The sequence below is a fragment of the Pleuronectes platessa genome, chromosome 20 (assembly GCF_947347685.1).
Source record: "Pleuronectes platessa chromosome 20, fPlePla1.1, whole genome shotgun sequence".
Lineage (NCBI taxonomy): Eukaryota > Metazoa > Chordata > Actinopteri > Pleuronectiformes > Pleuronectidae > Pleuronectes > Pleuronectes platessa.
This window is the reverse complement of record NC_070645.1, coordinates 10,144,509-10,170,837: the sequence shown is the minus strand read 5'-3', so window position 1 is coordinate 10,170,837 and position 26,329 is coordinate 10,144,509. Positions and strand designations below refer to the sequence as shown.

At 43.3% G+C, this 26,329-nt stretch overlaps 1 protein-coding gene and 1 long non-coding RNA gene across 3 annotated transcripts; one reads left to right on the top strand and one right to left on the bottom strand.

Annotated features, from left to right (window-relative positions):
• Window positions 1–25: 25 nt before the first annotated feature.
• mtrr (5-methyltetrahydrofolate-homocysteine methyltransferase reductase) lies at window positions 26–24,940 on the top strand. Of its 2 annotated transcripts, none has more exons than XM_053412950.1 (15): window positions 26–252; window positions 1,111–1,255; window positions 1,346–1,499; window positions 1,638–1,755; window positions 1,886–2,366; window positions 2,447–2,560; window positions 2,671–2,827; window positions 3,006–3,094; window positions 5,263–5,443; window positions 9,544–9,586; window positions 12,503–12,683; window positions 13,242–13,360; window positions 18,889–18,981; window positions 22,279–22,482; window positions 23,623–24,940. In XM_053412950.1, the coding sequence occupies exons 2-15, from the start codon at window positions 1,112–1,114 to the stop codon at window positions 23,765–23,767; spliced, it is 2,223 nt and encodes a 740-aa protein (XP_053268925.1). In that variant the 5' UTR covers window positions 26–252; window position 1,111; the 3' UTR covers window positions 23,768–24,940. The 2 variants fall into 2 exon arrangements, with proteins under 2 accessions (XP_053268925.1, XP_053268926.1); XM_053412951.1 differs by lacking the exon at window positions 26–252 and adding an exon at window positions 279–673.
• LOC128426084 (uncharacterized) lies at window positions 2,423–3,174 on the bottom strand. Its single transcript, XR_008333215.1, has 3 exons — window positions 3,061–3,174; window positions 2,677–2,802; window positions 2,423–2,558 (listed from the first exon to the last, which is right to left on the bottom strand). It is a non-coding gene; the product is annotated as an uncharacterized LOC128426084 (long non-coding RNA).
• Window positions 24,941–26,329: the final 1,389 nt, after the last annotated feature.

The following is a 26,329-nucleotide window of genomic DNA, read 5'->3' as shown; positions in this document are numbered from 1 at the left end:
TCTAATCCACTTCCCTTCGGCCATTATGGCGACACCCAGTTATTTAAAAAAAAATTGCTCGACGCTGAATAATTGTTTTGAGTATTTTGAGTATTTAATGAGTATTTAATGAATATAACTTGAAAAGTCTTTATTTTAAAGTGGTTTCTTCCAAGCCCGTTGAATCACAGTCCGCTGTAATCTCGCGTGATTTCAAGTGTTGATATAATTCTACAGGGAAGAGTAGACTGGACTGAAAAGCTACAGCTAAAGGTAAACACATAACTCATTACAAATACCACAGCTTATTTAACAATGTGTTATGTCGTGTTTTGATGTCTTCTTTGTCCTGATCGGACTTTTGTTTGTAAAAAGACACCGTGAATGAGCTATTTCTCTCCCGCAAACCAGGATGAGCCCCGTTAGTGATGTTGTCAGGAACCGCTATCTTTACAACACGTCTCTGCTATCGTCGTTATTAGTTTTTAATTCGGTTGGAAAAAAAATTACATGCTCGTATCCACGTGCATTTGCATGGATGCTGTCAACGCCAAAAAGTGACGCAACTTCCGGGCTCTTCGTGGTGGCGTTCAGGTCTGCTGTGCTTCACTGTGTGTGTGTGTATGTGTGTGTGAGTGACTGACACAGTTCTGTGTCAGTCTGTGTGTCACCTGTCAAATCCTCAAGTATGGAGGTAAGAGGAGATCAAATAAAAACACAGTTAGATTTTTAGTATCTGCCACTCATTCTCTCCAGTACTGTATTATTTAAATGTTGTCTTGTCTTTTTAAGGTCATTTTATAGGATCTTTTAGGTAAATAATAATAATAATACTTATAATAATAATGAATTGTATTAAAATAGCACTTCAATGTTCAAAAACACTTCATTTCGGTTAAAAATGGAGGAAGCAAATAGAAAATAAGAAATATACCTAATTAATTACGCATTGAAGGCATTTCTGAAAAGGTGAATTTAAAGTTATATTTTGAAGGCGTAAAGTTCGGTGCAGTCACTGTCGCTCACTATGACAAGTGAAAACGTCTGCTTTGAAGAATAGTGTCAATTGGGAAATGTCATTTTATGAATATGTAAATCTACAAATGTCACTGTTTTTCCGGAATGCTCCAGCATGCCCTGTGAAGCGCAGGCTCGGTTCGTGGTTCTGTACGGGTCTCAGAAGGGTCAAGCTCAGTCCATAGCAGAGGGGGTAGCGGAGGAGGCCCAGGACCATGGACTGGGAGCTGAACTCTGCTGCTTGAGTGAGAATGAGAAGGTAACTTTTCGGATTTGTAAGGATATTAATCTAACATGTTTTCATATGGACTGTGGAAACAGAAGTCATTGATTAATCATATGGTTCCAGTACAATTTGGAGAAGGAGAATGCCCCCGTGGTCTTTATTCTGTCTACTACTGGAGATGGGGAGCCGCCCGACAATGCCCTGCAATTTGTAAAGCGCATCAAGAAGAAGACTCTCTCCACTGACCACTATAAACACCTTAGCTATGCACTTTTAGGTAAATTCCATCAAGCATTATGAGGGTCTGCATTAGCTTTCTTTGCAGCTCGTACTTAAAAATGCTCCAAACCATTCTTCACTACCTGAATTTTTCTGGCTCGAGACATCTTCATCTGTTTCCCTCTGTCTGCTCCAGCGTTAGGAGACACAAACTATGCAAATTTCTGCAACTGTGGGAAAACAGTTGAGCGTCGTCTACAGGAACTTGGAGCCACACAATTCTATGCTGCAGGATATGCAGATGATGGTGTAGGGTAAGTTCTGCAGGGAACTTAGGTGGTGACCTTCAGTTTTCTCCATTAACATCTGTCTTATCATCTTATCCATCTCTTCTTTTGACTACTCTGCTGTCATTTCTCATCTTCTAAACTTTGCTCTCTCCAGTCTGGAGGTGGTGGTGGACCCCTGGCTTGAAGGACTGTGGAAAGCAATTAAAGGAGCATTATCAATAATGGCTTCTGACAGGAAAGGGGAGTCGAGGGATTTACCGAAGGAAACTCCTGATTCACAGATATCAGACGTCAAACTTAACCTCCTAAGCCTTAGTGATGAGCAGAATTGCAAGTCACTCACGGCATCTGTCGACCCGGACTCCAAATATGCACCTGTAGCTTCAACTTCTGCCTCTGCTGCACAAACAGCTGATTCAAATCTCAGTGCTACTTCTCCTGGGTCTCATGGTACCGACAGTGTTTCTGCATCAGCACCGCAGACACAGGCCGGGGCTGCTGAAGTTCCCCCTGTTGCATTGTCAGCCTCTCTGACATGCTCCCTGCCCCCGCTTTCAGAGAGTGCTCTCAATGTTCCTGCTCTGCCTCCACCATACCTGGATGTCTTTCTCAAGGATGTGGGCACAGTGGAACAAGTGAGAAGTGATGCTGCTTATTAAAAAATATATTTGCGCCGTAGTTTAGTTTTTGTCTTAATTTTATTTGTTTTTTCTAGATTGCTGAACAGCCAAACAAAGAAAGTCTTCACGAGGTTCCCATAAACAGGGCGGTGCACCTGACCAGTGGAGATTCAGTCAAGACCGGCCTTCTCTTAGAGTTGGACATCTCTGTAAGTTGAACAGAATAACATCAGTGGCATTTTTTTTTTAAACCTGCAGTGCTGGTTCAGGCAGTTATAATTGGCAGGTTCAACTTAAGATGCGTCCTCTTTATTCTCAGGCTCACCCGACGATAGCCTATGAGCCGGGGGATTCGTTTGATGTGTTCTGCCCAAACAGAGACGCAGAGGTGGAGGAGATGCTCCACAGATTGGGCCTTCACGACCAGAGGAACTACCATGTCCATGTTTCCCTAAAAAAGGATCATAAGAAAAGAGGTGGGGTTGCATTTGTCACATCATTTGATCTTGCTTATTTACATTACACAACATTAAACCACTCTGACAACACAATATCACTAATGCACATTTCATATAAATGTTTTTACTTTCCAAAAGGTTTTCGTTTTATTATTGTCATGATCATTTTCTAATGCCCTCTGCTCCCCGGCTGCAGGTGCCCAGGTGCCACCCTACATCCCCCAGAGCGTTTCTTTGCTGTACTTGCTCACTTGGTGTCTGGAGATCAGAAGTGTCCCTAAGAAGGTAGAGTACAGTGTGTCCAAACATTGCTCTGCAGCGGCTGACTTTGTAAATTGCATCAACCGAGCCAGACAACCTCTTCTTTGAATGTGTCAGCATAATAAGAGGGGAGGTGTTTCCTGTTTTACTTAAGTGTCATGTTTTTTTCCAGCCAGCGCACACTTCTTTTATTTGTATTCTCCAAAGAGGAGCAGTGTGTTTCTCTTCAGGCAGAAGTGCAATTACACTTTGACTGGTTCCCCCGGCACTGGTTTCTTTACTGAGCACACCTATCGGTACTGACACAGTCTGTTACGACCCCAAATGTTTGCAGGGGTCCATAGTTTGTTTTAATGAGCTCAGGCGGGACTGCAGTTACTTGGTCTTGCTCGAGGCGGAAATAATGAGTTTTGTTTGGACAGTGGAGATTAACACAATAACATGCACCTTGACCTTTGGCGAGTTCACCCAGGTCTCATGTTTCCCTCAGTACCGAGCAGTGTCGAGCGCAGAGTCGTTTAACATAGGAGTGAAGGCTGATTGTATCCATCTCCATTGCAGACAAAAGCCAGATGTGAGTGGGTTTTTTGATCAGTGGGAAAGGGGCTTAACTCCCTTCACTCACAGTGGCTGACGCGTCCTCCACTCCTTATCCTGTGTCTAATATCCATCTCCCATATTCTGGCTCAACATTGTGTCCTCATCTTGATTATGCAAGTTAAATTGATTATTCAATAAGAAAAAACTGCCATATTCTAATGAAATTGAAAACTATTAATTTCCCTCTGGCATGAGCTGCATCAGTAATTCCCTGGCTTTTGTAAACAGTGTGTGCACCAAATGCCAAAATGAAGACAATTTGTTAAAATGTCAAGATATGGCAGCAAGCCGGTCGCTCCTCAAGAAAAAAAAAACAATTTAAAATATTGTGCAGTCTGCAGCACACACTTAACATAAAAATAAAATGTTCTGCGATAAGATTGAGGGGACTATTACGAAATAATTGTCCAAATGTCCGTGATTATTTTCCACTTTTCAGCCTCAGTCTGAGTCGTAACAGCCCGATCCATCGACTTCCCTGCTGCTTACTTGTGCACACTCCTTCTCTCCAGTGTTATTAAACGCCTGCACGGAAATTGATTGCTGCAGGTCAGAGTGTTGTCTACACACTTACAAGGCAGTAAAGGCAGTCAGGATTTTATTTTACAACGCCTGCCTATGTAGTCCAAGCAGTTTATCTGTTTTACAAAAGCGTTTACAGCACCTATAATTTTTTTAAAGCCATGATTTTTGAGGATAGTGAAGTATAATAACCCCAGCAGACTCTTATAGTGAGTACACTACCAAATACTGTGTGTAATAGCGTCATATAAATGTAGGTATACTTGCACCTGTCTCACCATTTCTACTGAGACAAATGTGAGAATATATCACTCATTCCCTCCAGAGACTCTGACATTTACAGTCACCATCGCTTGACACGAGTCAAATACTGGTGAAGTGCTGGGTCTATTGAATGGATTTGGAAGATGAGGGTGATAATTCTTTGAGTACAAGCAAGAATGTTCTACTGATCTGTGCCTATGTGCACTCGTAAACCATAATGAATCACTGAAACTCTCCAGAAGACTCGGCGCAACAAATATTTAGAGGTTCTCGTTGCTGTATGGGATTGATAAATGGTTTTCAGAATGAAATCGAATAACTCTTAATGTTTAGCAGCTGTTGCATCATTTTTTTCTCCCAGAACCCTTTTTAATCTTGCAATTTAAATAACTGCCTACAGAAAGAATAATAAACAATTATCGATGAAATGTCTCTTATGCTTCAGCTTGTCTTCTGCTGATTTAACGTATGAATTGATTTTGATTAATTTGCCCGAGGATTAGTAGAATGCCTCTATTCATTCCTCCATGGCTTGAAAAGCATTTAAAGGCTAAATGATAGTTTGATGGGGCAGAAAGTGAATTGTGCATATTAAATTGTCTGTATTCCTTAACTGAGTTAATGTCAGGCTGCTCTACCTTTTCATTTACGCAGTAAACGTGCAAGGGATTTATATTTTATGTGGCCTGTGCACAGTGTGGCACTGATGTTTCTCCTGCACAGAATGTATTTACTGGCTCCTCTTTTTACAGCGGTGAGCGGGCGACTGAGTAAACGTCTTCACGTGCAATTTCTCTCTCTGTCAGGCGTTTCTACGAGCGCTGGTGGAGCACACGGCCGACGGCGTGCAGAGGAGGAGACTGCAGGAGCTCTGCAGCAAACAAGGCGCCGCAGATTACAACCTGTACATGAGAGACCCGAGCCTCAGCGTCTCGGAGCTGCTGGCAGCCTTTCCGTCCTGCTCGCCGCCTCTCAGCCTCCTCATAGGTCAGAATCCCTGCTGTTATCTCACACAGTCATAAGGTCCAAAAGTCTTGTGTGTAAATATATCTATCAGTGGTATTTTGTAGAAACCATCTACATCACTTTATTGGGCAAACAAGTACAACATCTGATCAAAAATCCCATTTATTTCGCTATTTACTCAATCTTAAAGTTACTAGACAATCCAGTAACTAATGAGTATTATGAATATCCTGACCTGTTTTTAAGGATGTTTTCACATCATTATTTATTTTATTATAATAGATTAATATTTAATTAAAAGCCGGCTTTCATGTTGATTTAAGTGAATGGGGAATTACAGTGATTGACATGTGAGTGTGTTTCGGCTGCCCCCTGTTCAAGACATCAATGGAATAATTCCCCTTGGAAACGAGTCATTTCACTTTTAATGAGACCTCAGGTTATGTCAAGTCTACCATCTGTATTCAGGCGGGTTTGTCTGTTTGGTTGGTTTTAAACCAGTAGGGGTCACTGCAGCCCCAGTTTACAGAGGTTTGTGTGCACTGTTGACAGATCGACTTTGTGAGAGCATTTAATTGCACTGAATAGTCAACACACTGGTCATCGGCGGGCTCCCCGAAGGGTAATTTCCTTGTCTCAAGTCCAGTATTTTTTGCTGTGGTTATGATTATGTTATTGCAGCTACAAGTAAACAGCCACTCTCTCAGTTTTTATTACGATCCAACTCCCTGCCAATAATACCGATCATCTATCTTGCTGCTGTGTGCAATCCACACCACCCCGTCTTTGACCCTTTGAGCCAGCTGTTGGTGTAAAACTAACATTCTCTCTCAGCTCATTAGGACAGTTGGCCGCTCCTTCACTACAAATCTAATAAGATTTGACTGAAACTTACCAGACAGTGAAATGAGTTGGCTGCAGCTTCACACACATCTTGAACCGTCCTCTAAAAGCAGCTGTGTCACAGCTCTCGGCCCCACCCCAATGTCAGTTATTCCCGGCCTTTACTTTCCAACCGCAGCACCTTTTCCGGTGGTGAGCCGGTGCAGAAATTGGCAAATCGGGCCAATGGTGCCCTCGTGAAAAATATGCATTCGGAGGCCCTTCAGGGCGACAGCTGTTACTTTCGGGGACACTGGGACGTTAACTGGTGAGTCGCTGAGCTGAGCAAGGACACACAGCGCACAGACTCGGCCTGGGTCGTAGGTTAATGGTCAACTCGGACTCAGTGTGTCAGAGTCAAAGCATTTTTTTGCACAGTTCTCGGTTCATTAGCCCGACCCAGTGGAAGGTGTTTGCTGATCAGAGCTTATGCTGTAATACACTGACGATAAATAATGAGGAGAGATATGTGGAGGTCCAGATGTCTCTGTCGGCCGAGTGCAGACGGGGTCTAAAAGTAAATGATGGGTATGAACCGAGAAGGATGCCTGCCTCTCACAGTCAGCTCTCCTGTTATATGCTCCATTGTTTCATATTGTGTGTCAGATAAAAAAAAGGTTTGGGGTCATAGCCTCCGGGAACCGACCGCTGTCCATGAGCATCTTTTTTCAATTTACTTTACTGCAGGGCTCAAATAATATTGTACATGGGTGCAGGTTTGTGCTTTCTTTTTTTCTTTTTTTTTGTGACCTGTGGAAGAAAGTAAACTTAACTGAAGTAAAGTAAAGAGAATATGTCTGTATCTCAAGAGGCTGGGGCTCTTTCTCTCTCCAGAGAAGTTTCCTGGTCACAGAGAATGTACTGCATATCACAAATCCCCCCTGTTAAATCTTTTTTATTTAAAATATAAAAAAATACTTGGGAATACATTTTAAATGGTTCTGGGAAAAGCATGAGCTAGCAGCTTCTTTTCTCAGAACTTGAATTAAGCATTTGAAAGCAGCGGGAAAAAAGTAAAGAAGAGCAAAACCTTCCTACAGAGAATTCATCATCATGCTTTAATGCTAACAACCTCCTTAATTTCATGCGCAGCCAAAGAAACTATCCATATATCTTAAGATGTATAACTTCTATGCTCAACCACATTGCTATCTCATCCCCCCCCACTAAAATGTTGCCTCTGCATATATATTCCGACACAGAGACTTTGGAGATGGAATAGATTATAACACTGTGCAGTGTGATCGATGATACCCCCTGAAAATGATCATCTCTGAAAAACATTGCTGGAACCCTGGGACTGTATTTTAGGGAACTTTTCTTTTTTTCCCCCCGTTGTGAAATACATATTTTCAGATGTATCCTCCAGCCACTTACTGCGATAAAGAAACGGTGTTGCGCTTTAAAAGTGATCTATTCTTTGTATCCAGCAGCGGTATGATGATGGTGCAGTGATGTGAGATGATGGATTGATTGTCCTCTGCTCGAGACATGTACTGTCTCTCTGTGAAAGAACTCGAGGGCCGTGCGGCTGCAGCAGATCGTGTTAACGTGCATGATGTGGCCATTCGCTGAGAGGGGTCCTCGCTGAGGGATTGCAGAATATGTTGTATGTGATGATTGTCCAGAAACGATAAGAAAAGTCCAGAAACCTACTTCCTGCCCCTTCTTAGAAAACTTTCAAATCGTGAAGTCTTTTTTTTATGTGTCCATTCTGCTGCAGCTTAGTGATGTTTATTTATGAAGATTTATTTACAAATGACTCACTGTGGGTTTGATCTACAGAGCAAGCATATTGATTATATCAAAGCGAGACCAGCCTGTAATCTTAGCTCTCTGGGTCAAAGTTGCCTGTCCATCCAGTCGAACATCTTTTTAAGTTTGTCTTTCTCAGCGGGGCAGAGGTGATGAGGATCTACAACTGAAGTTTTTGTCGTGTGAGAACATTTTGGTTTATATACATCCTGCAAAGAAAAGCCTCGAGAGCTGTGTGGGATTAAACAGCGTTAACTCTCCTCCGCTAAGACATCTTGGTCTCCCTGAGACTTCCTCCAGCAGATTTTCTTTCCATCAGCCTTAATCAAACATATCAACAAGAAGAGAAATCGTCTCGTAGTACATATACAAACAAAATGACGTACACACTATCCATATACATACTTCTGTATTCCCTCGAGGTGCCATATGTTTATTTGTACAGCTTCAAACAAGTTGTACTGCGAATAGCGGAAGAAACGAAAAGCTTTAAGCCTGATGTTTATCTTGTTAAGATTTTCTCCAAGTAATTTGCGAAATTAAATGTTTTGAATGCAGTTTGTTATTATGTTTAGTTAATCAGTCATTAGATCACTGTTTATTAATCTAAAACAAGTATGAAGGAATAGAAGGAATCTGGATAAGTCAACGGAAAAGTGGTTGTTTGCAGAGGGTCTACGTTTTTGTCCAAAAGCTTTCTTCCAGAATTTCTTTTTAGTGTTTCACACGTCACCTTTAAAAAAAAAAACCACCTCAGCTCAAAGAGATTAAATGGACGTCAAAGTGTGGAGCTGCCTTACTCACATTCTGAGCTGTTAAGATGTCAGAGAAATCCACAAATGGAGGAGAGAGCAGATTTCGTCCAGCTGTTTGTCTTCCCAAGCACTTTGGCAGAAAAATGTGTTATTGTGGGGCCTCAGCTGGTACATATGGCGCACCGTTACTTTCCCAGGTTCATCTGTCACTGAAATACAAATGGAATGTGAGGGAGTGCATAGCAAGCACATCACACGACTCTCAATCATTCTCTTTGCTCACTTCTAATAGTTTGTGGCGGCCACAGCATCGCAAACGGCGTATCCTGTTGCTGCGGCGTCAGAAGATGCCTCTGACTCGTGCTAATTTGCCAGACTTTTCCGACATCACCTCCCAGATGCAATGCACAGTACCTATTACGCAAAAGAGGGCACCTTCATGGCTGGCATTGAAATAAGGTCTGCATAAGCAATCTGTCTCCTGGTGGCGCCACATCTGGACACATGGGATTCCATAACCCTGAGTTTGTAATTTTCATAAATATAGAAGTGTGTCCTAGAAACAAGAGCGTAACCTGGGTGGGGGCTGCCGAGGATGGATCGGCAGGGAGGACGTCTCAATGGAGCGAGATGACTTTCAGTTGTTATGTCTCCGCTCTGTCAGAGGTGTCTGTGAAACTAAATCTTAGCATGACGGCAGGATGACTGACAGTTGTGCTTGCCTTTCAGAGCATGTGCCGAAACTGCAGCCCAGGCCTTATTCAGCAGCCAGGTAAGATGACAGAGAGAATGTTGTACTGCAAATAATGGGGGTCTTTTAGTATCATGTCTCGGGAATATCACGTCTCCGTATGCATTTGTCTTATTTTGAGCAGATGATCACGTAGACCTAAATCTAAAAACATCTGCCTCACTCTGGACTTGAATAATATGTGGTCCTGGTCGTTTATCCAGTTTTTCTAAATGGCGTTTGGTTATGGAAATTATTCAGAAAAAAAGCTTTAGCCTTCATGAAAAAAACATGTTTTACCATTTATAACAGTGATGCATCTGAACCATGGCATCATGAGGAAATAATCATCTTATTAATTTAAAAATGGTAACCTTTTATCATTTTCTCAGCTTCAACAGAAATGTGTTTTTCTTTCCTCTGGCATCTTTAGAAATGCTGAATAAGAAACCTGATTAAATCTTTTTGAATAGTTGCCATCTTCCAAATTAGATTGTATAGAAGATACAGAGTAGTTCTAAATTATAGATAAATCCCGAAAAATCAGGCTTCGTTTAGAGATTGATGATGAGGGGAGGCTGCATTTTGTGCCAAAGTTCATAATTGTACATTTCCTTATGATTTAAACTGTAAATAGCAATTTTATGTTGACATCGTGAGATAATTATATATATATTGTTTGGGGGTCTTGTGACCTTCTCACCTTTTTTTTTGTAAATGGGTTGTTAATATTTCATCCCTGTGCTTATGTCATGATATCTCACTCCTTCAGTTTGTTTATATGCACTATGAGGCAGTTAGAGAATGCATGATGAAATTTATATCGATCGTGCTCTATTGGCAGCCTTGCACTGCCGTCCACTGGAGATCTGCTATTTTGCCAATGCCTCTGCAATGTTGGATTCGGCCGTTCAAATTATCTGACATCTGAGAGATTGAGTTGTAAAATGGCTCCAGGAATTGTTTGAAAGTGTTTAGCATTTTCCTATTTTTTCGATATTAAGAGACATTTAGAAACCGCTTTAAAAAGTAGCCCAACCTATGTATGCAAGTATCTAAAGTTTGTTATGAAACGCAGAACATAACCGTCTCTTTCTATCTTCAAAAACCACACATTTCTTCCGAGAGCATATCCTCTCCTAACACCTCTAACACCCTCACATGCCAAACTTGCACTTACTGTGGTTCACTTCTCTACCTGATCTCCAACTCCCACTGAACAGACTCAGCACTTAACACTTACTTCAAGGTCTCCTACTGTACTGAATGTGGCCACTCAGTTGTAAACTGCTTTAGATATAGATTCCCTAGTTATACCTTGATCAGTCCATGTCATATGTGTCTTTGCTTCGATAGATATGTCTAGATATAAATATCCCGTAAGGTCAGCGAATGGACTGTAAATATTGTTTTGCCTTTAGCAGGTTGCGCTTAGTTTAAACAGGCCCAAGTGTTCCTTCTTTTTGCCTCACTTAGCCAGTCATTGATCTGCTCTTCCTGTTAAGCTAGTGCCCATTAACTTTGCTTTAAAGCTCATGTGGAACAGCATCATCTAACGAAATGTCAAAACTTCTCCACTCCTCTCATTAGTCCCTCACTTAGCTGCTGCTGTGTGTGCGCATGTGTGTGTATGTGTGTGTGTGTGCGTGTGTGTGTGCGCGCGTCTATGTTTGTGTGGAGAGATGGGGAACGGACAGGAGAGACAGTGGCTGTAGTTTATCAGATGGTGCAGAGACATTAGAGGCCTGCATTATTGATGCTGTGGTCAATAGAGGTCTCCAGTGGCCCACAGGAACTGCAGAGTGAAGGATGAGGGAGCGAGAGAAAGCTTCAGCCAGCAGTGAGGACCGGACTGGGGAGAAGGGAGAAGCGGTTTTATTGACGACAGACAGAAAGTTTAAAAAAAACATCTCGCTCCCAGAAGTGTATTTTTCAGTCTAGAATGAAGCTGAATAAGATGTTATTGTGTTTTTTATTTCCAACCAGGGGAACTTTTGTCCCTGGGAGGGGGCTTCTGTAGTTGATGGTGGTGGTGGGGGTATGTGGAAAGAAGGTGATAAGTGTCCCAGCTTATTTGAGAGAAGTTAAATTATGATTTAATAAACAATTGACAAATGGTTTAGATCATAGAATGTATACAAAGATGGAAGACTCATTTCAACCTCGTCCCGTCCAACAGACAAATGAATCTAAAACATCTTGGAACGTCACCATCTTGCTCTCTTGATTTCATTTGGAGCCATGTGTCTGTGCTGTAGTCATTGTGGTGTGGAGCCAAAGTATCACACACTCAACCAACCAACCGCTAGTCAGTCTCTATCAATCATTACGTTTAACTCCATTTTATAACACAAAATAACTAAATCTTAACGGCAAAAAATAAACATTTGATCTAACATGTACTCTGACTTCCCTGTGATGTTCATGTCCCATTCACTAACGTGGTGGTGGCAGGGTGTACGACATATACTACAGCCTGCCACCAGGGGGCGATCAAGTTGTTGATGGAGGAGGAATTGAGCTCATCTGCCTGGGCTTCGTCAGGCAAAAGAAAACATTCGAGAACCACTGGTGTCGATTTATAATTTAACACACACCGAGGGGCATGTCTATATTTGTAAATGCCGTTTGAATCGCACGTCACGTATCCTTGTAACTTTGTTCAGCTGCTGAAATGTGGAATTTTTTATTGACGGGCTCTCTGTGTGAATCATTTGACGCAGTGTTGTCTTGTCTCGAGATTTATCCTGGCTCGTAATACTCGTGTCTTTCTGTACCCATCTGTTCTGCCTCGACTTGTCTGTATTTCACTCCATTTTACACTTCTTAGTCTCTGTGCATCTTCCCGCTTGTCACTGCCTGTTTGTATGTCTTGCACACCCTCTCTCACCCACTGTTGTTGTCTCCCCGCTCCCTGTCTTCCTCCGTCCTCAACTCTCTGTGGTCTCATCTCCGCAGCTCCTGTCTCAAGCACCCAGGCAAGCTGCATTTTGTCTTCAACGTGGTCGAGTTCCCAGCATGCTTTGGACGGCCTGCTGGGAGGCGAGGTTTGTGTACCGGTTGGCTGTTTGACCTCATCAATCGTGGCCTGGTTTTCCCGGAGAGGGTGGAGCGCTCCGGCAGCCCAGCTCTGCCTAAGGTAATGAGCACCCTGGAAACTAGACTGTGCAAATTTGCGAGCTCTTGTTTGGCTTATCCATTTTTAAGTGTTCAAATTTGCAAGAACAAGAGTTCACAAGTTCTCTCACAGCAACCCCCCCCCCCCCCTGATAGGGAGGAAAAACACATGTAGCTCTGCACACCTTCCATACTTTTTAATTTGTTCTAATCAGAACGCCCACAGAGCCCATTCCTCAAATCCTCAAATATTACAGTTCGAGACATCACTGAATAAAAGAAAAGGTGGAATATCAGAAAACTCCTCTGGAAACTCAGTTTGAATTCATGAGACGCTGAATAAAACAGAAGCTTTGGGCCAGTTGACTGAGGTTGATTACAAAAATTAATTTAAATTAGAGCAGGTAAATCTCCACCACAGCCTCTATGGATTCCAGTTGGAGCTCGTGCGTTTTCTCATTAGTATGTCTTAGAATATTAAGTAGATCAATTAATAGATTGGTAGGCCCACAGTGGCTTCTCAGCATTTTTGTAATTACTCTCATTATTTTTAATGCTTTCTAATGGCCTCTGACCCCAGATCCATGTGAGCTTGAGACCCAACTGCTCCTTCCGGCCTCCCTCTGATCTGTCGCTGCCCTTCATCATGGTCGGCCCAGGCACAGGCGTTGCCCCCTTCATCGGTTTCCTCCAGCAAAGGTATCGCGAATTTAACACTACATTATCTTGTTAACACACCATAATAATACCTCTTTTATATAAAGGTGATTAGCTCATTGCCAGGAGGAGTTTTCCTTATGTTTTTATCCCCTGGTGAGTCATGTTCGACTTCAGGAATTTGCCGGGGAAACTGAGAAGCTCTCTCACCTCGCTTTCCTGCCAGCCTTGCTTCTTTTACATTTCGCTACCCTGCTCTCAAGATTTAAAAACAAAAGTACACAAACGTTCCTGCACCAACTTCCAGAAGTTTGTGACATCATGTTGCGTGGAAAAAGTGCAGCCTCAGTGTCTAGACTGCACAAAATAAACAAGAAGAAGAGGACAAGGACAGTTTATCAGGAAAGAGGCATAGCATTTTTGCAAATGTCTCCACCAAGTGCATGTGGAAATGCCCTTGATCCCGTGCCCCTGTGATTTAGACAAGAAGTGCTGCTGAAGTCGGCCTGTCAAACGTCCATGTCGAGTGTCAGAACCATGCGGGTTGTGTGCTGATTGGTGCGCTGCGTGTCACAGATTATTCCGGCTGAAACTTCTGCGCCCCGTGATGAATATTCATGGCGGTTGAAAGTGATGTGCGTGAAGTGCACATCATCTACGGATATTTCCAAAGTAATCTGCAGAGGCAATTAAACGAGGCCCCGCTCAAAGCCTGTAAAAGTCCACGTCATGTACATCTCATAAGACATAATTAATCTCGTGGCAAGGTCGGTGATCACGTCTGGGATTATTTCAGATGCTTCACTCGTCTCTCATCAGGGGAAAAGAAGCCGTCTTTCAATCCACGCGCTTATGATTTGACGTGTAATGAACAGTGAGGAGTCGAGGCAGCACCTGGAGCTTTATTGATTTGAAAGTATTAAGTTCTGTAGGTGGTGTCCGCATTGTTGGTGTAAATCATTGCTTGTAATTGCTGATGAGCTGCCGCTGGGATATTGACTGTTAGCTGAATGCTTCATAGTTCTCTTTAATTTGTTTAAGTCTCGATACTTGAGGAGTGGAATCAGGAAAGGCTTTTGTTTAAAGTCTCCGAATTGAAGGGGTGAAAGGAGACCTGGAGAAGATGACCTGCCAGACGATGAATGTGACTCGAGCCTCTTATATCCAGGCTGATGGCCATTTGTTGATGCAGGCCCATAGCCGCCATGACTCCGAGAAGGTGGAGTGAACATTTTTAGTCCGACTGACATGTCTGACTCCTGGGTGGCTTTGTATAAATGAGGTTGTGCCCCAGTCAACTCCAATTGTCTCTGAATCCCCCGGAAGTCTCCTCTGTTGTGGCGGGCGGCGTCGGCCGGGGGTGATTGCTCTGAGAGGTGACACGGCATCTGCCGGAGCGATGGCGCGGGTGGGATTGTCTGAGGAAGGTGAGTGGTCTTCTGGGGGCGGGAGGTGTTTGTGCCTTCAGGATGCGGGAGCACTGAAGATGGCAGGCGGTTTTCTTTTTTTGTGGACTGACCTGGTCACAGTGCTCCCAGACAGACTCCTCTTCTTAATGATCAGGGCTAAGCCAGAGGGACAGTGGTGGTGTGAGGCAGCGGTATCAACATATCAGTCTTACTTTGATCCTTCCAGCGCTGCCCAAACAATTCTCTGTAAAACCGAACATTTTGATATTCACATTTAAATGTTAATGCTCTGTCCTTGCAAACCTGCTCGTCAACCGAGGCCTCAGCTGGGCTTTTTTAAGGGCTTTGTTTCATAACCCAAAAAACTACAAGCCCTTTGTAAAATGTCTCCTTCAGAGTTCAATGTTTTGGATTTTGAAAATCACCTTTTGTTTAATTCCAAATGTATTTTGCTTTTCGGCTCTTCGCTGTTGAGAGTAAAAACCCAGTGTGAAAGGGTTTGCCAGCCTCTCAGTCCCTTCTCCCTCTCTGGGCCTCTCATCCTCTCCCCTGCCGGCTGCATTTTGTGCTGGACGACTGTAAAAACCTGTCCTGGTGCGCGGCATTGTACAGCATCTGACTTGTGATTCCAAACAAAGCCTCAGCGGCTGACGCTGCCCTCTGACAGGAGATAACAATCACCAGTTTGTCAACGGGACACCGGGGGGGGGGGGGGGGGGGCCTCGAGCCTCCTATTAGCAACAAAACAACATCGGGGCACTTTGATCTTCCTACCTCTCCAGTTTTCCACCCCCACTGTTAATCGATGGCTGTTTTCAGGAGTACTTTGTATGAGTTTGTAGTGCTGGTTACAAGTAGAAGAGGGTCAGTGCCTCACTTGGTGGTACTGGGTTTTAATAAGGCCCCCCAGTAGTCGAGGATTGATTGCTGTTGTTCGCGAGGAAGGATTTTATGGAGAATGTAATTTTCAGTGTCTTTCTGTTTTTCCGCTCGGAGCATTGACAATAAAACAATTATTGTATTTTAACTGAGTTGTTATCCTTAATCTCCTTAGCAGCTCTAATAAGCTTTTATTTTGTAAAATTTAATACCAGGGTATGCCAGTAGGCATACTTGGATCATTCAATAAGACAAATTGTGTTAAAGTTTGTGTGTGTGTGGATAAATATTGAGTCTCCATTTATAGCCAGACAGATGATTATAATTAGAGTCTTGCTGCTCAACCTCGTCCTGTATTATGAAAACATTTTGGATTCAGCTGTCGTTTGTTGACTTTTTTTTGGAGGGGGGGTTCTTGTATTATTATTATTATTTTTGCCTAAAAAGCCACTCTGCACCAGTTGCACGGAGCTGCAGAGAAAACAGATGAAACCTATGAGATAATTGTGATGTTTACCAAGTCCTCACCTCAGCTTCCCTTGCAGTTTCCCCCCCCCCGCTGATCAACTGAATAGCACTGAAAGGCAGCCGCCTCTGATTTCGACCCCAAATGGAGTGCTCTGTAGATGCTGGCTTCCCCCTGGGATTGCATTGCAGGCGGTTATAGTGTGGCTATGTGATGTGATGTGATTTGTATTCAGGGAAAGGCGCCGGTGTGGTCTACTCAGAATGGAATCCAGGTTTTTCATATTGGTATTGATTCCTTTAGGGCAGGCGGCAAGAGGAGAGAGACGAGCACACTAAAATGAGTTTACTCGAGGCTGTCTGCAGATCAGAAGAATCTCGTCCAGGATGCTAATGGCTGGGATCTGAGTGTTTGGATCAGCCCGGCCAGACAGCTCTGTTACCAGGCCTCATTCACAGATATAAAGTTCAAACAAACTTCTCCTTCTTTTTTTATTAGCTCGTCAACTTCTAATTTAATTAATGGAGAGCAAAGCTTTGTTTTGGTATTCTCCATTAGACATTTGCATTGATTTAGTTTTTCTCACTCAAGCTAATTAGTCTGGAGTCGCAACGAAACGATTGACTGATCTGTTCACGAATTTGAAACACAGTAAATATACTTCTTCATTCTAGGAAATGTCAGGAAACAGAGAAAAAAACAAATCCATGACGTCCTCACATTTCTTTCAATGCAAATAAATTAAACTTTTCAGTGACATAAAAGAAAGAGACTAAAAAGCAGGGCATGTTTGGGATAAAAGACGTGTCCCTCCACATCCCCTTTTAACCTCCTACATTTGAATTTTAAATGAACCATTAGAAATTCGGTGGAAATTAGCATAAAAGACTAATGGATTCTGACAATTGAGAATTTTCTTTTGACTGAGAAGTCAAACTTCTTGCCACCTTGTCCTCGGTGGCTTTATCATGCTTTAAAAAAAACTAGAATTTTAATAGTCTCGAACAGTATGAACACTTTTATTGTTCCCATATGAAACTTGAAGTGCCAGCTCAGGATTTTTGTCCCTGCTGGAAGGCACTAATGTCCTCTGAAGGGACCCACCCCCGAGTTTGAGAACCACTGACGATGTCAAGTGCCTCTCTTCTCCAAAATATGCTTTTGACTATTGTTACTTCATTTGAATGTTTGACCTTTCAACTGCTGAAGAAAAGTTTCTCTGTGCTCAACTTAAACTGGAGTTGAGTTTTGTTCTTTGTTTGGAACCCAGTATATATACTGAGTGAGGATAACGGACCTGAGCACTGGTACGTTGGTACCTCTTGGGACCTGTAAGGACCGGTCAGCCGGGTTTGGACCAAAATTATGAAATCATATTCGGGTTCAAGTCAGTCAAGCAATAACAATGCAAGTCACAAACCCGGTGCAGCTTTTACATTGACAGCATTGGGCTCATTTCAGATTCCCACATAAAAAGCTTTCGCCTTCAGGTCAGGCTCGGTTTGTTTTCTCTCACCTCGGATGGATTTGAGACGCATCCACTCTGATACAAACAGACAGATCCCTTCTTAAAACCTTTATTTTTGTGAAAGCTTTAACAAATGATTGACATTTGGTCTTTATTACTTATTTACACTCACTCATCCTATTGATATGATTTTATCAATTTTTTTGTTCTATTTTCTCAGGTTCTGTTGTTTTATTTTTATTGTCTGGTGTTATTTTCTTTGTTGTTAAGAGAAGTGCTAAATAAATAAAGTGTATGACTGTTATTATTATATTACTTTGAGTAACGCAGGAGACGTCTTCAAACCACTGAGCTATTGAACAGAACAGATTTTTTTAGGTTTCAGAAAGTACTTTTGGTGGCAAAAAAACACATTGGACACAAGTTATGAATCAAAGCCTACACACTTTGGAAATGTGTATTGTCAAAAAATTGTTGGTGAAAACTTTTCTCTTCTCCTCTCGAAATAATTGATTGGTCAAATTATAATTTCAGCACCAAATTTGTGTGGAAATCGCCCAAATTTCAATCTCCTACACACAGTTATTGTGCCGCCATTTGAATGTTTTTTTGTACTGGAAAACACGGGGCATGATTCCATCAGTTCATGAATAGCAAAGGATTGGATCTATAGGAGGGAAGCAGCACCTTATCCTCAGAGTGCAGCAGTGCAGCACAAAGGGCCGGGTCTCATGCCTCTCTGTGGCGTCCCTGAGCCCCTCGTCGTGGTCGGTCAACCCCCTCCAGACAGGGCTCACAGATAATACCGGGCGCTTCAGAGAGTCAGCTGACTGATGGCATCATGAAAGGTTGGGGGGGGTCAACTGTCGTTATCTGGGTAGAGGCCTGTCACCTTTTCAGCAGGTGTGCAGCACAGATAGAGGACCGCCATCCTCTCAGAGCAGCTTTGTGCCACTGCGTTGCCTATTGCCTGCAAAGGATTCTGGGAGCTTTGCCAGACGCCCGAGCCACAAGAGAAATCACCTTTGCATGAGCAGTTTTTTTTTTAACACACATAAACGCACGAGCAACACACATGAAGCGCGAGGCCTACTTTAGTTTTTCCTGTCTAAAGTGATTAGATCTGTCCTGTTCGGGGGAAATGTAATAATACATATAATTGTCATCGTCGTTTCCGTGCATTAGGCAATCGTGGCACTCGGCGGACTGTCATTGGAGAAAGAGCTTAACGGTGTCACTACTCTTCTTTAACCTCTGCCACGGGAAAGGACTTCCTCTTCCCCCCCCATCTGGTCTGGTCGTCTGCTAGTATTGATTGACCGCTAACCCTCCGTTGTTTGACTTTCAGAGAGCGGGAGAGGCAGGCGAACCCCGAGGCTGCGTTTGGTGAGACCTGGCTGTTCTTCGGCTGTCGCCACAGAGACGGAGACTACCTGTTCAGGTGAGATGTGTGTGTCTCTTCTCCGTCAGGTGGTCAGACCCTCATTTACATTCACACCTCCTCCATAGACTCTACCTGACCTCTCGTACTGCTCTTGCCGCCCACGTCCCTTTTCACCTTGCCACGGCGTATTGAAATATATCACCTGTATAATATACATTTGATCATCCGTATGTATCATGTGGGTGTCTTGTCTTGGATGACATGTTTTGAGTTTCACGAACACTGTGCTGCCTTCTCAGCTCAAGGATGTGTCATAAGGTGTTTGGACAGAAAACCGACAAAGGCAAATGTTTTTCTTCCTACGGGTGTAAAGCAACAAGGATACCAGCATCTTGTTGCATTGGCCTTTAACTGTGAAAGCAGGATATTGCACAGAGGTTATGTGACTGTTTATTAAAGCTGGGTATTTGAAGGCTTTTCTGTTATGAATCCTATTCAAAGCTGATAAAACATCCTGGTTTCCTCAGCTCAGGAGCTAATGATTGTAATGAGTCTCTCAGAAAATCTTTAATATTCCTCCGCTTTTCATTTCTTCTTTTCCTTTCAGGCAACCTTTTTAGCAATTATGTGATTTTAAGGTGGCATTTGTGGATATTGCGAAATTAAAAGTTGCATATAAGTAAATATTTAGTTCATCCTTAGGGGAGAAATTGTAAAAACCCACAGAGAATTATCACAGAGCTCTGAAGTTCCACTCATGTCTGTGGAACATTTCAGAAGCCTTCAGATAATTGTTTTGTTTTTACCACTTGATTGTTTTGATTGACTCTCACAGCTCTCATTGGGCTGAATTCTGGGACAGGCTTTAGCGCGCACTTTGTTCAAATGAATCTGAATACATGAGTGAACGCAGTTAAATAAGGTTTAACACTTGTCTTTTATGCCTCTTCTGCTGAATAGACCACAGTCTGACACAAAGCTATATTCTAGATCGTGAGTGGTGTTCTCTATAGTGACTCAAAATCCAGGAGAGATGTGGAAACAAAAAAGTCAATATTGGCAAGTGAGATCATTTTCATCATAATAAGTATTTGTTGATGATACCTGGCTCAAATTATTGGATGGAAATTGTAGCCAACTAAATTTAACTGAATATTATACTAACTTTCTTCTATTGATCTTGTTTTGAGGCACAGTGTAGTGACATCACCCTGTGAGTAGATCGCTCCTCTGCTTTCCCCCCCCCCAACCCCTGTTTCCTTAATTGATCGGCTTTTTTCCTAGTATCAGTAGCGCGCATGTACTTAATGCAGGGCCACCGATCGACTTCTTTTTGTAGGATTAAATAGCATGAATGGATTAGCATCCTTAATCACACGCGAATAGATCAGAGAGGATGTTGTTTGTTCCCCTGTGTGTCCTCTATCCCTTCGTTAAACAGCAGCTCACAGCCAGGTAGCAGGTAGTGTTTGTTCACAGGGCGGGCGTCTCTGATGATCCCCCCCCCCCCACGGCGTTGACCAAAGCAATTAGTCTGTTTTTTTGTGAGCCACCCATGAAGAGTTGTACTTAATTTAAATAGGTTAGCAGAATGAGAACAACATACCTGCCTGCATTCATCTCTGCTGGATTCCCTTTAGAAGTAAGTAAGTGCAGCTTGATCGCCTCGGAATTTAGGAACCTGCTTAGCATAGTCGGTAGCACCTCTCAGTGTCCCAGATTTTTTTACAGAAAAGTTCGAAACTTGAACTTCCATAAATGGCTTTTTATGCTTAATATTACAAAATGTCAAACAAACAAAGCTTTGCGATCTGCCTCAATCACCCAACAGCACTCAAACATCCCTGTGAGAGGTTGATGCCAATCTGGCTGCTTGTCACATCAAACTTGTCCTCCCCTTCTCCCCGGCGCTGCACTTATCCTTCTCCCCTCCCTCCGATTTCCCAGCCTCTTTATGGCATGTGATTTCATGCTGCAGGGGGAAATGTGACTGGGACGCCTGCTGGGTTCACGTCAGGGTCCGGGATATTGCCACAGGCTGTTATGAGTGTGTGTGTGTGGCACTCTGAGGAGTTTCAGGTTGTGCCTCTCAGAAATTCTCGACTGTTATTGTGTTTTTTCTAAAAAAATAAAAGTCACTGTCCTTTGTCGTCCAGCGGTTCCTGCTCCCCTCACATGGTTATGTACGATTCTCATTCAGACGTCAAGCAGCAGGATTCCAATATCCTCCGCTCTGTTTGTTCACGTTGTTGCTCCGGTGTTCAAACACATTTCACAATCACGCATCTCGGTCGAAAGAACAAGATTCTTTTAATAGCTCCGTCTTCAATCAAAGGTTAACTGGTGAGCGTAGCTGAAGAAGCAATAATCCTGCACACATTTGGCACATGGGAAAAAAAAAGAGAACAATACTTTTCTCTCACTTTAGTATTCACACAGCGGTGTCTGTGTGTTATTGAAAAGTGCCCTTTTTAGTCTAGGGGTTACTGCCGAACACAGACCCCTGAGGCGAAGACCTTCACCCATGGTCTTGATGCTGCAACTTGTGTGTGTGTGTGTGTGTGTGTGTGTGTGTGTGTGTGTGTGTGTGTGTGTGTGTGTGTGTGTGTGTGTGTGTGTGTGTGTGTGTGTGTGTGTGTGTGTGTGTGTGTGTGTGTGTGTTTTTACTCCTTCCGACTGCTTAACTTTAAACATGATGCTCTGAGCCACAGTAAGCTTGACTCCCTCACTGCCTTCCTCCTCCTCCTCCTCCTCCTCCTCCTCCTCCTCTTGCAATAGCACCCCAGGCCCTGTAAAAACTCTGAGGCAGACGAAGGAGTAGTTGGCAAGCAGAACCAGCGATGGGGAGCAAGGTTACACCGATCTGTAAGGCTGGAAGGAATTATTGTAAAAAGATGCTTATAACGGTGACTTGACCTTGCTTATGAAATCCTCTTTTAAAAAAAAAAAAATTGCACTTTTCTCGTTAAGCAAGACAAATTGGTTGTCCGACTAAAACCCCTTGCCCGTGAGAGTTGTGTTTTATCGAGCTTGACAGAATTTCTTTGTCCATCTGAGATGTTCTGGGTTATATGCTGGTTGAAGCTGTTGCTAAATATCTTCGGGGAGTGCTGGATGCAAAGGGTTAACAGTGAAGAATTGAGTTGAATTCTTGGCAGTGTTGAGCCAATTGTTTCAAATTTGATTTCTTTGTTATAAAAAACATTTACATGTATTTGCTGCTTTCTCCACAAAGTTGGACTCCCATTCACGGAGACACGATAGACTCACTTTCACCAATCACAACAACATAGCAGGAAAAGTGATTAACAGTGTGTGGATGTTGACTTTGCCCACTGTCTCCTGTTCCTCCAGAGAGGAGCTGGAGGGCTTCGTGACCAGCGGTGTCCTAAACCACCTCAAGGTGTGTTTCTCCAGAGACGACCCGGAGCAGGAGGAGCAGAAGGAGGTCGCCACCTCGGTAGCTCGACCCAGATACGTCCAGCACAACCTGCTGCTCAACAGCCGTGACGTCACCGATATCCTGCTCAAACGGAACGGTTCCCTCTACGTCTGCGGGTGAGACCGACTCAACGGTCCGACTGTTTACAGCAGCGGTGCACTGATGTCCACCTGGGATGGTCCTGTCATGTTGTGGCTCAGTTTCTCAGTGAATCGTGATGTTTCAATCTGTTGTTATGGCAAATATATTCAATATATCAAATTACTCAGAAAAAAAAACCACACTTGAATATTCAACAGTGTAATTGAAACATTTTATTTACCGTGGGAGATTCTTGAAACGCAGTGATCTCTATTACAAAAGGTACAAATCTTGTTTTAACGCGGCTGTGTTCAAAACAAATTACACCTCACAATTTGCAAGGAAATAGCTCTAATTTCTCAAAGGAGCTGGGTGATGAGTTTCTGTATTTTCTTCTCACCATCAACAATTCCCGTCGAAAATCCTGAGAACGACATTGAGCGCGTCCTATTAACAACTATTGTTTGTGTATTTAAAACCCGATTGAGCGTAGTCTCCTGTGCCGTGGAGCTGGAAGTGACACAGCCGAGCTGATTAACTACCTGTCGAGCAGCGAGCGTCTCTGTTTCAGAGCGAGGTTCTGAATTCATGGAGGAAAAAAAACAACACTAGCTGCCGAAGTGCTTTGCTTGAGGGCGAGTTATCGAGGGGGAAGAGAATCGCACTCGTGTAACCCTCGCTCACTATTCGAGGTATAATCAGTCGCAACGTTCCGCTCACATCACTTTGCTGCCCTCGCACTGATGCAGCGCTTTGTAGAAGCTTGTAGCATTCATAGCGTATATGCACCCCCCCCACCCATCCCCTCTTCACAACACGACTCGATCTATCTGCCCGTGCAAACACAGCGAGGTGTGTACCGAGTCAAGTCTTGTCAACATTTATGTATCTCGATATCACATCTTTTGTTTCCCCTCTCTCGTCAGTGCCTCACTCTGAGTGAAATGACTTTTGAAACCTCTCAACTGAGTGAGTCAAAAAAATATATATCACCGCTGGATGATGAATCTCCCCTAAAGTGCTGCAACAGCCAGATAGAGATTTCAGCAATTTCCTCCCAGGATGCACTCCTGCACTCGCTGGTTCTACAAACAGCTTAAGCCACAGACGTGCGTATTAATTGTGTGTCCCCTCATTCCCTCCCGATATATTCAAACTGTTTCTACCTCCTCCAGGGATGCAAAGAACATGGCTAAGGATGTGAACGACACCCTGGTGGAGATGGTCCGAGCCGAGCTCCAGGTGGACCAACTGGAGGCCATGAAGACACTGGCGGGGCTGAGAGAGGAGAAACGCTACCTGCAGGACATCTGGGGCTGACGGGGGACGACCAGATAACGGCTCATTGCAGCATGCTGAGCTTTTCTTTTCTTTTTTCCAACCTCAAAAAAAAAAGAATCAGCATGCTCAGCTGTAACCTCTAGAACCATTAAATCGCGGATGCTGAAGCCTGGAGGTAGTTTACACCACCCAGCGCTACCAAGATGGAATGTACAATGCTAGCCCGGGGGTAACGGTTCACTACATCATCTCGGGCTTTGCTGTTTGAACAGAAATGACCTTGGTGGGGGCAATAGTGTCGGAGATTGGTCCTGCAGTGTGAACATGTGTGTTTCAGTGGAGAAAAGCCTCCTCCGCTCCTCCTGGTGTTTACTACCGTCGGCTGCGATGGACTGAGTCTGATGAGACGGAGAGCGGGATGTGGCTCCAGCCTGGATTGAAACGACACAATCATCTCAAGTTCTTAAACTGCACACACACACACACACACACACTCACACTTGCACGTCTCTCAATAGTTGTGAGGACACTCGTTGACATTATTTATTCCCTTTACCCATCACAACTAAATACCTAACCCTAAAACCAAGTCTTAACGCTCAAACAGTCCATAGACTTTTGATGGTATTAAACCAAAATTGGCCCTCATAACCATAGATAGACATGCACACACAGACACGCACGCACACACACACGCACAAACATACCAGATATCTTATTGTCATTCAAGGACAAATTATTTTTTAATATTTTTATGCAATATTTTATTTTTGGGAATATGCCAAACCACCTCACTGCAATAAAGTTTACCTCCAAAGTCAATTTTTTATTTTAAATGAAAAACCCCAAGATGACAGTAAATTGGCTTGATTGTTTTCCTCCAGTATTATACAGGATCATCATATTTTCATCCTGAACACTGTGGATAATGGACTTTTTATCCTATTTTGGAAATAATGATAATTAGTATGGGATCCCCCCCTAACAAAAACAATCTGTCAGTTTCCTAAATAGAGTCCACGGAGTTGACTTTGTCATTAATTCCTCATAACACCATGGAAGTGCTGAGTACACACGTTGTGCCTCTGAATGACGATGAGCTGCTCTAACGAACCCTCTCCTGCCAAACCGACCCAAATCTCCCAGACTGTGGTGAAAACAAACCCAACTGGTCCCAGTGTGCTGAGGAATTAAAAGTCATCTCAGTGTGAACCGCTGCTGTCTTCACTTCTTCTTGTGCTCACACAGGTTGCGTTTGACCTCACCACACATGTATTTGCGTGTGTGCGGGAGGAAGTTTTTCCTGCATGATCGAGAGGCAGAGGAAATTGTTTGGGAGCTAATGAACGCTGATTGATTGGGGGGGGGATTGTTGTTTTTTTTAATTCGGAGCTAATTTGATTGTTCAGGGTGACTTTGGTCAGAAGATGAAAGCACTCTTTGCTAATTGAAGGCTTTTCGCGATGGGCTGCGTGGAGCAGCGCGGGGCCCCAGAGAGAGGCTTCCCAGAATTAAATCTTCTAACAGCAGTCGTTTTATTTATCCTTGTGTAGGGAGGGGGGGGGGAGAAAAACATGTTTACACTCTCGGCTGCCCGCGCCATAGATGACACGCTATGGGCTACAAATATTTTGTTTTTGTTGAGCCAAGTAAACAAACAATCACTGTAGCAGAAAACAATCCCTGATAGTGAATAATTGGTGTAATACAGTGTGGTCAGAGGTGGAGGCATCCTCGTGTTTGTCCAAGCGCAGCCGGCTGCACCTCCTCACCCTCATCTCTCTGCCTCCCGCTGCTTCACCAAGTCAGAGGAGCGGAGGACAACCGAATCATAATAATGATGCACTGTGTGCTTAACAGGGGCACCAGTCTCATCCCACATGTACGCACATGTACAATCTGTAGCTTCTATTCAATGCAACACTATAATGTCTTTGCTGAAATGAGAAAAAATTCTATATATGTTGCACCAAAAATTTACATTTTATCAGAGTAACCGGTGCTGGGAGGTAACAAAGTAAATTTGTTGTGTATCTGTAGGTTCCTGAAGTAGATTTATTTACAGGGACCTTTCACTTCTACTCAAATTTGTACACAGCATCGTTCCATTTTCACAATGTTTTTCATGTTTTAATCAATAACTAGAGGGGGATCACTGATCCTAACTCAGTGGGCAGGTAACTGAAGACCCCGCCTCCTTCAACCCGGAGCAGAGCACGTCTGCAGCAGCAGCAGCATCACTGGTGAGGAAGAATTCTAAACTGGATTCAGAAGAGGCCACTGCTGAGACATATTGATGGAGTAGAATGTTGTGTAAGGCCGGGGGAGCACTGTGAGTTTGACCCGATCTAGAAGTAGTAGAAATGTAGTTTATTGCTGGATGTAATTTCAGAGCAAGATAGAAAAAGAAAAAAGGCTTCTTAAAGCTAGTGATCAATTTACAATATAGCAGCCTCGAATGTAGTCTGCTAAACCAAAAGTCCCCACGTCTTTCAATTAACCTGTGCACCCGTTATCAACGCCTCTTTTTGTTTGGATAGCACATATGATCAAGCAAAATTTGACGACTTCGACAAAAAACACCGGTCCACACCCAGAAGA

Bases quoted from the DNA above. Each gene is read 5' to 3' on its own strand.
- mtrr (XM_053412950.1), top strand. From the start codon at position 1,112: ATGCCCTGTGAAGCGCAGGCTCGGTTCGTGGTTCTGTACGGGTCTCAG. The intron at 2,367-2,446 runs GTGAGAAGTGAT...TGTTTTTTCTAG, and splicing joins ATGTGGGCACAGTGGAACAA to ATTGCTGAACAGCCAAACAA. The intron at 12,684-13,241 runs GTAATGAGCACC...CTCTGACCCCAG, and splicing joins GCAGCCCAGCTCTGCCTAAG to ATCCATGTGAGCTTGAGACC.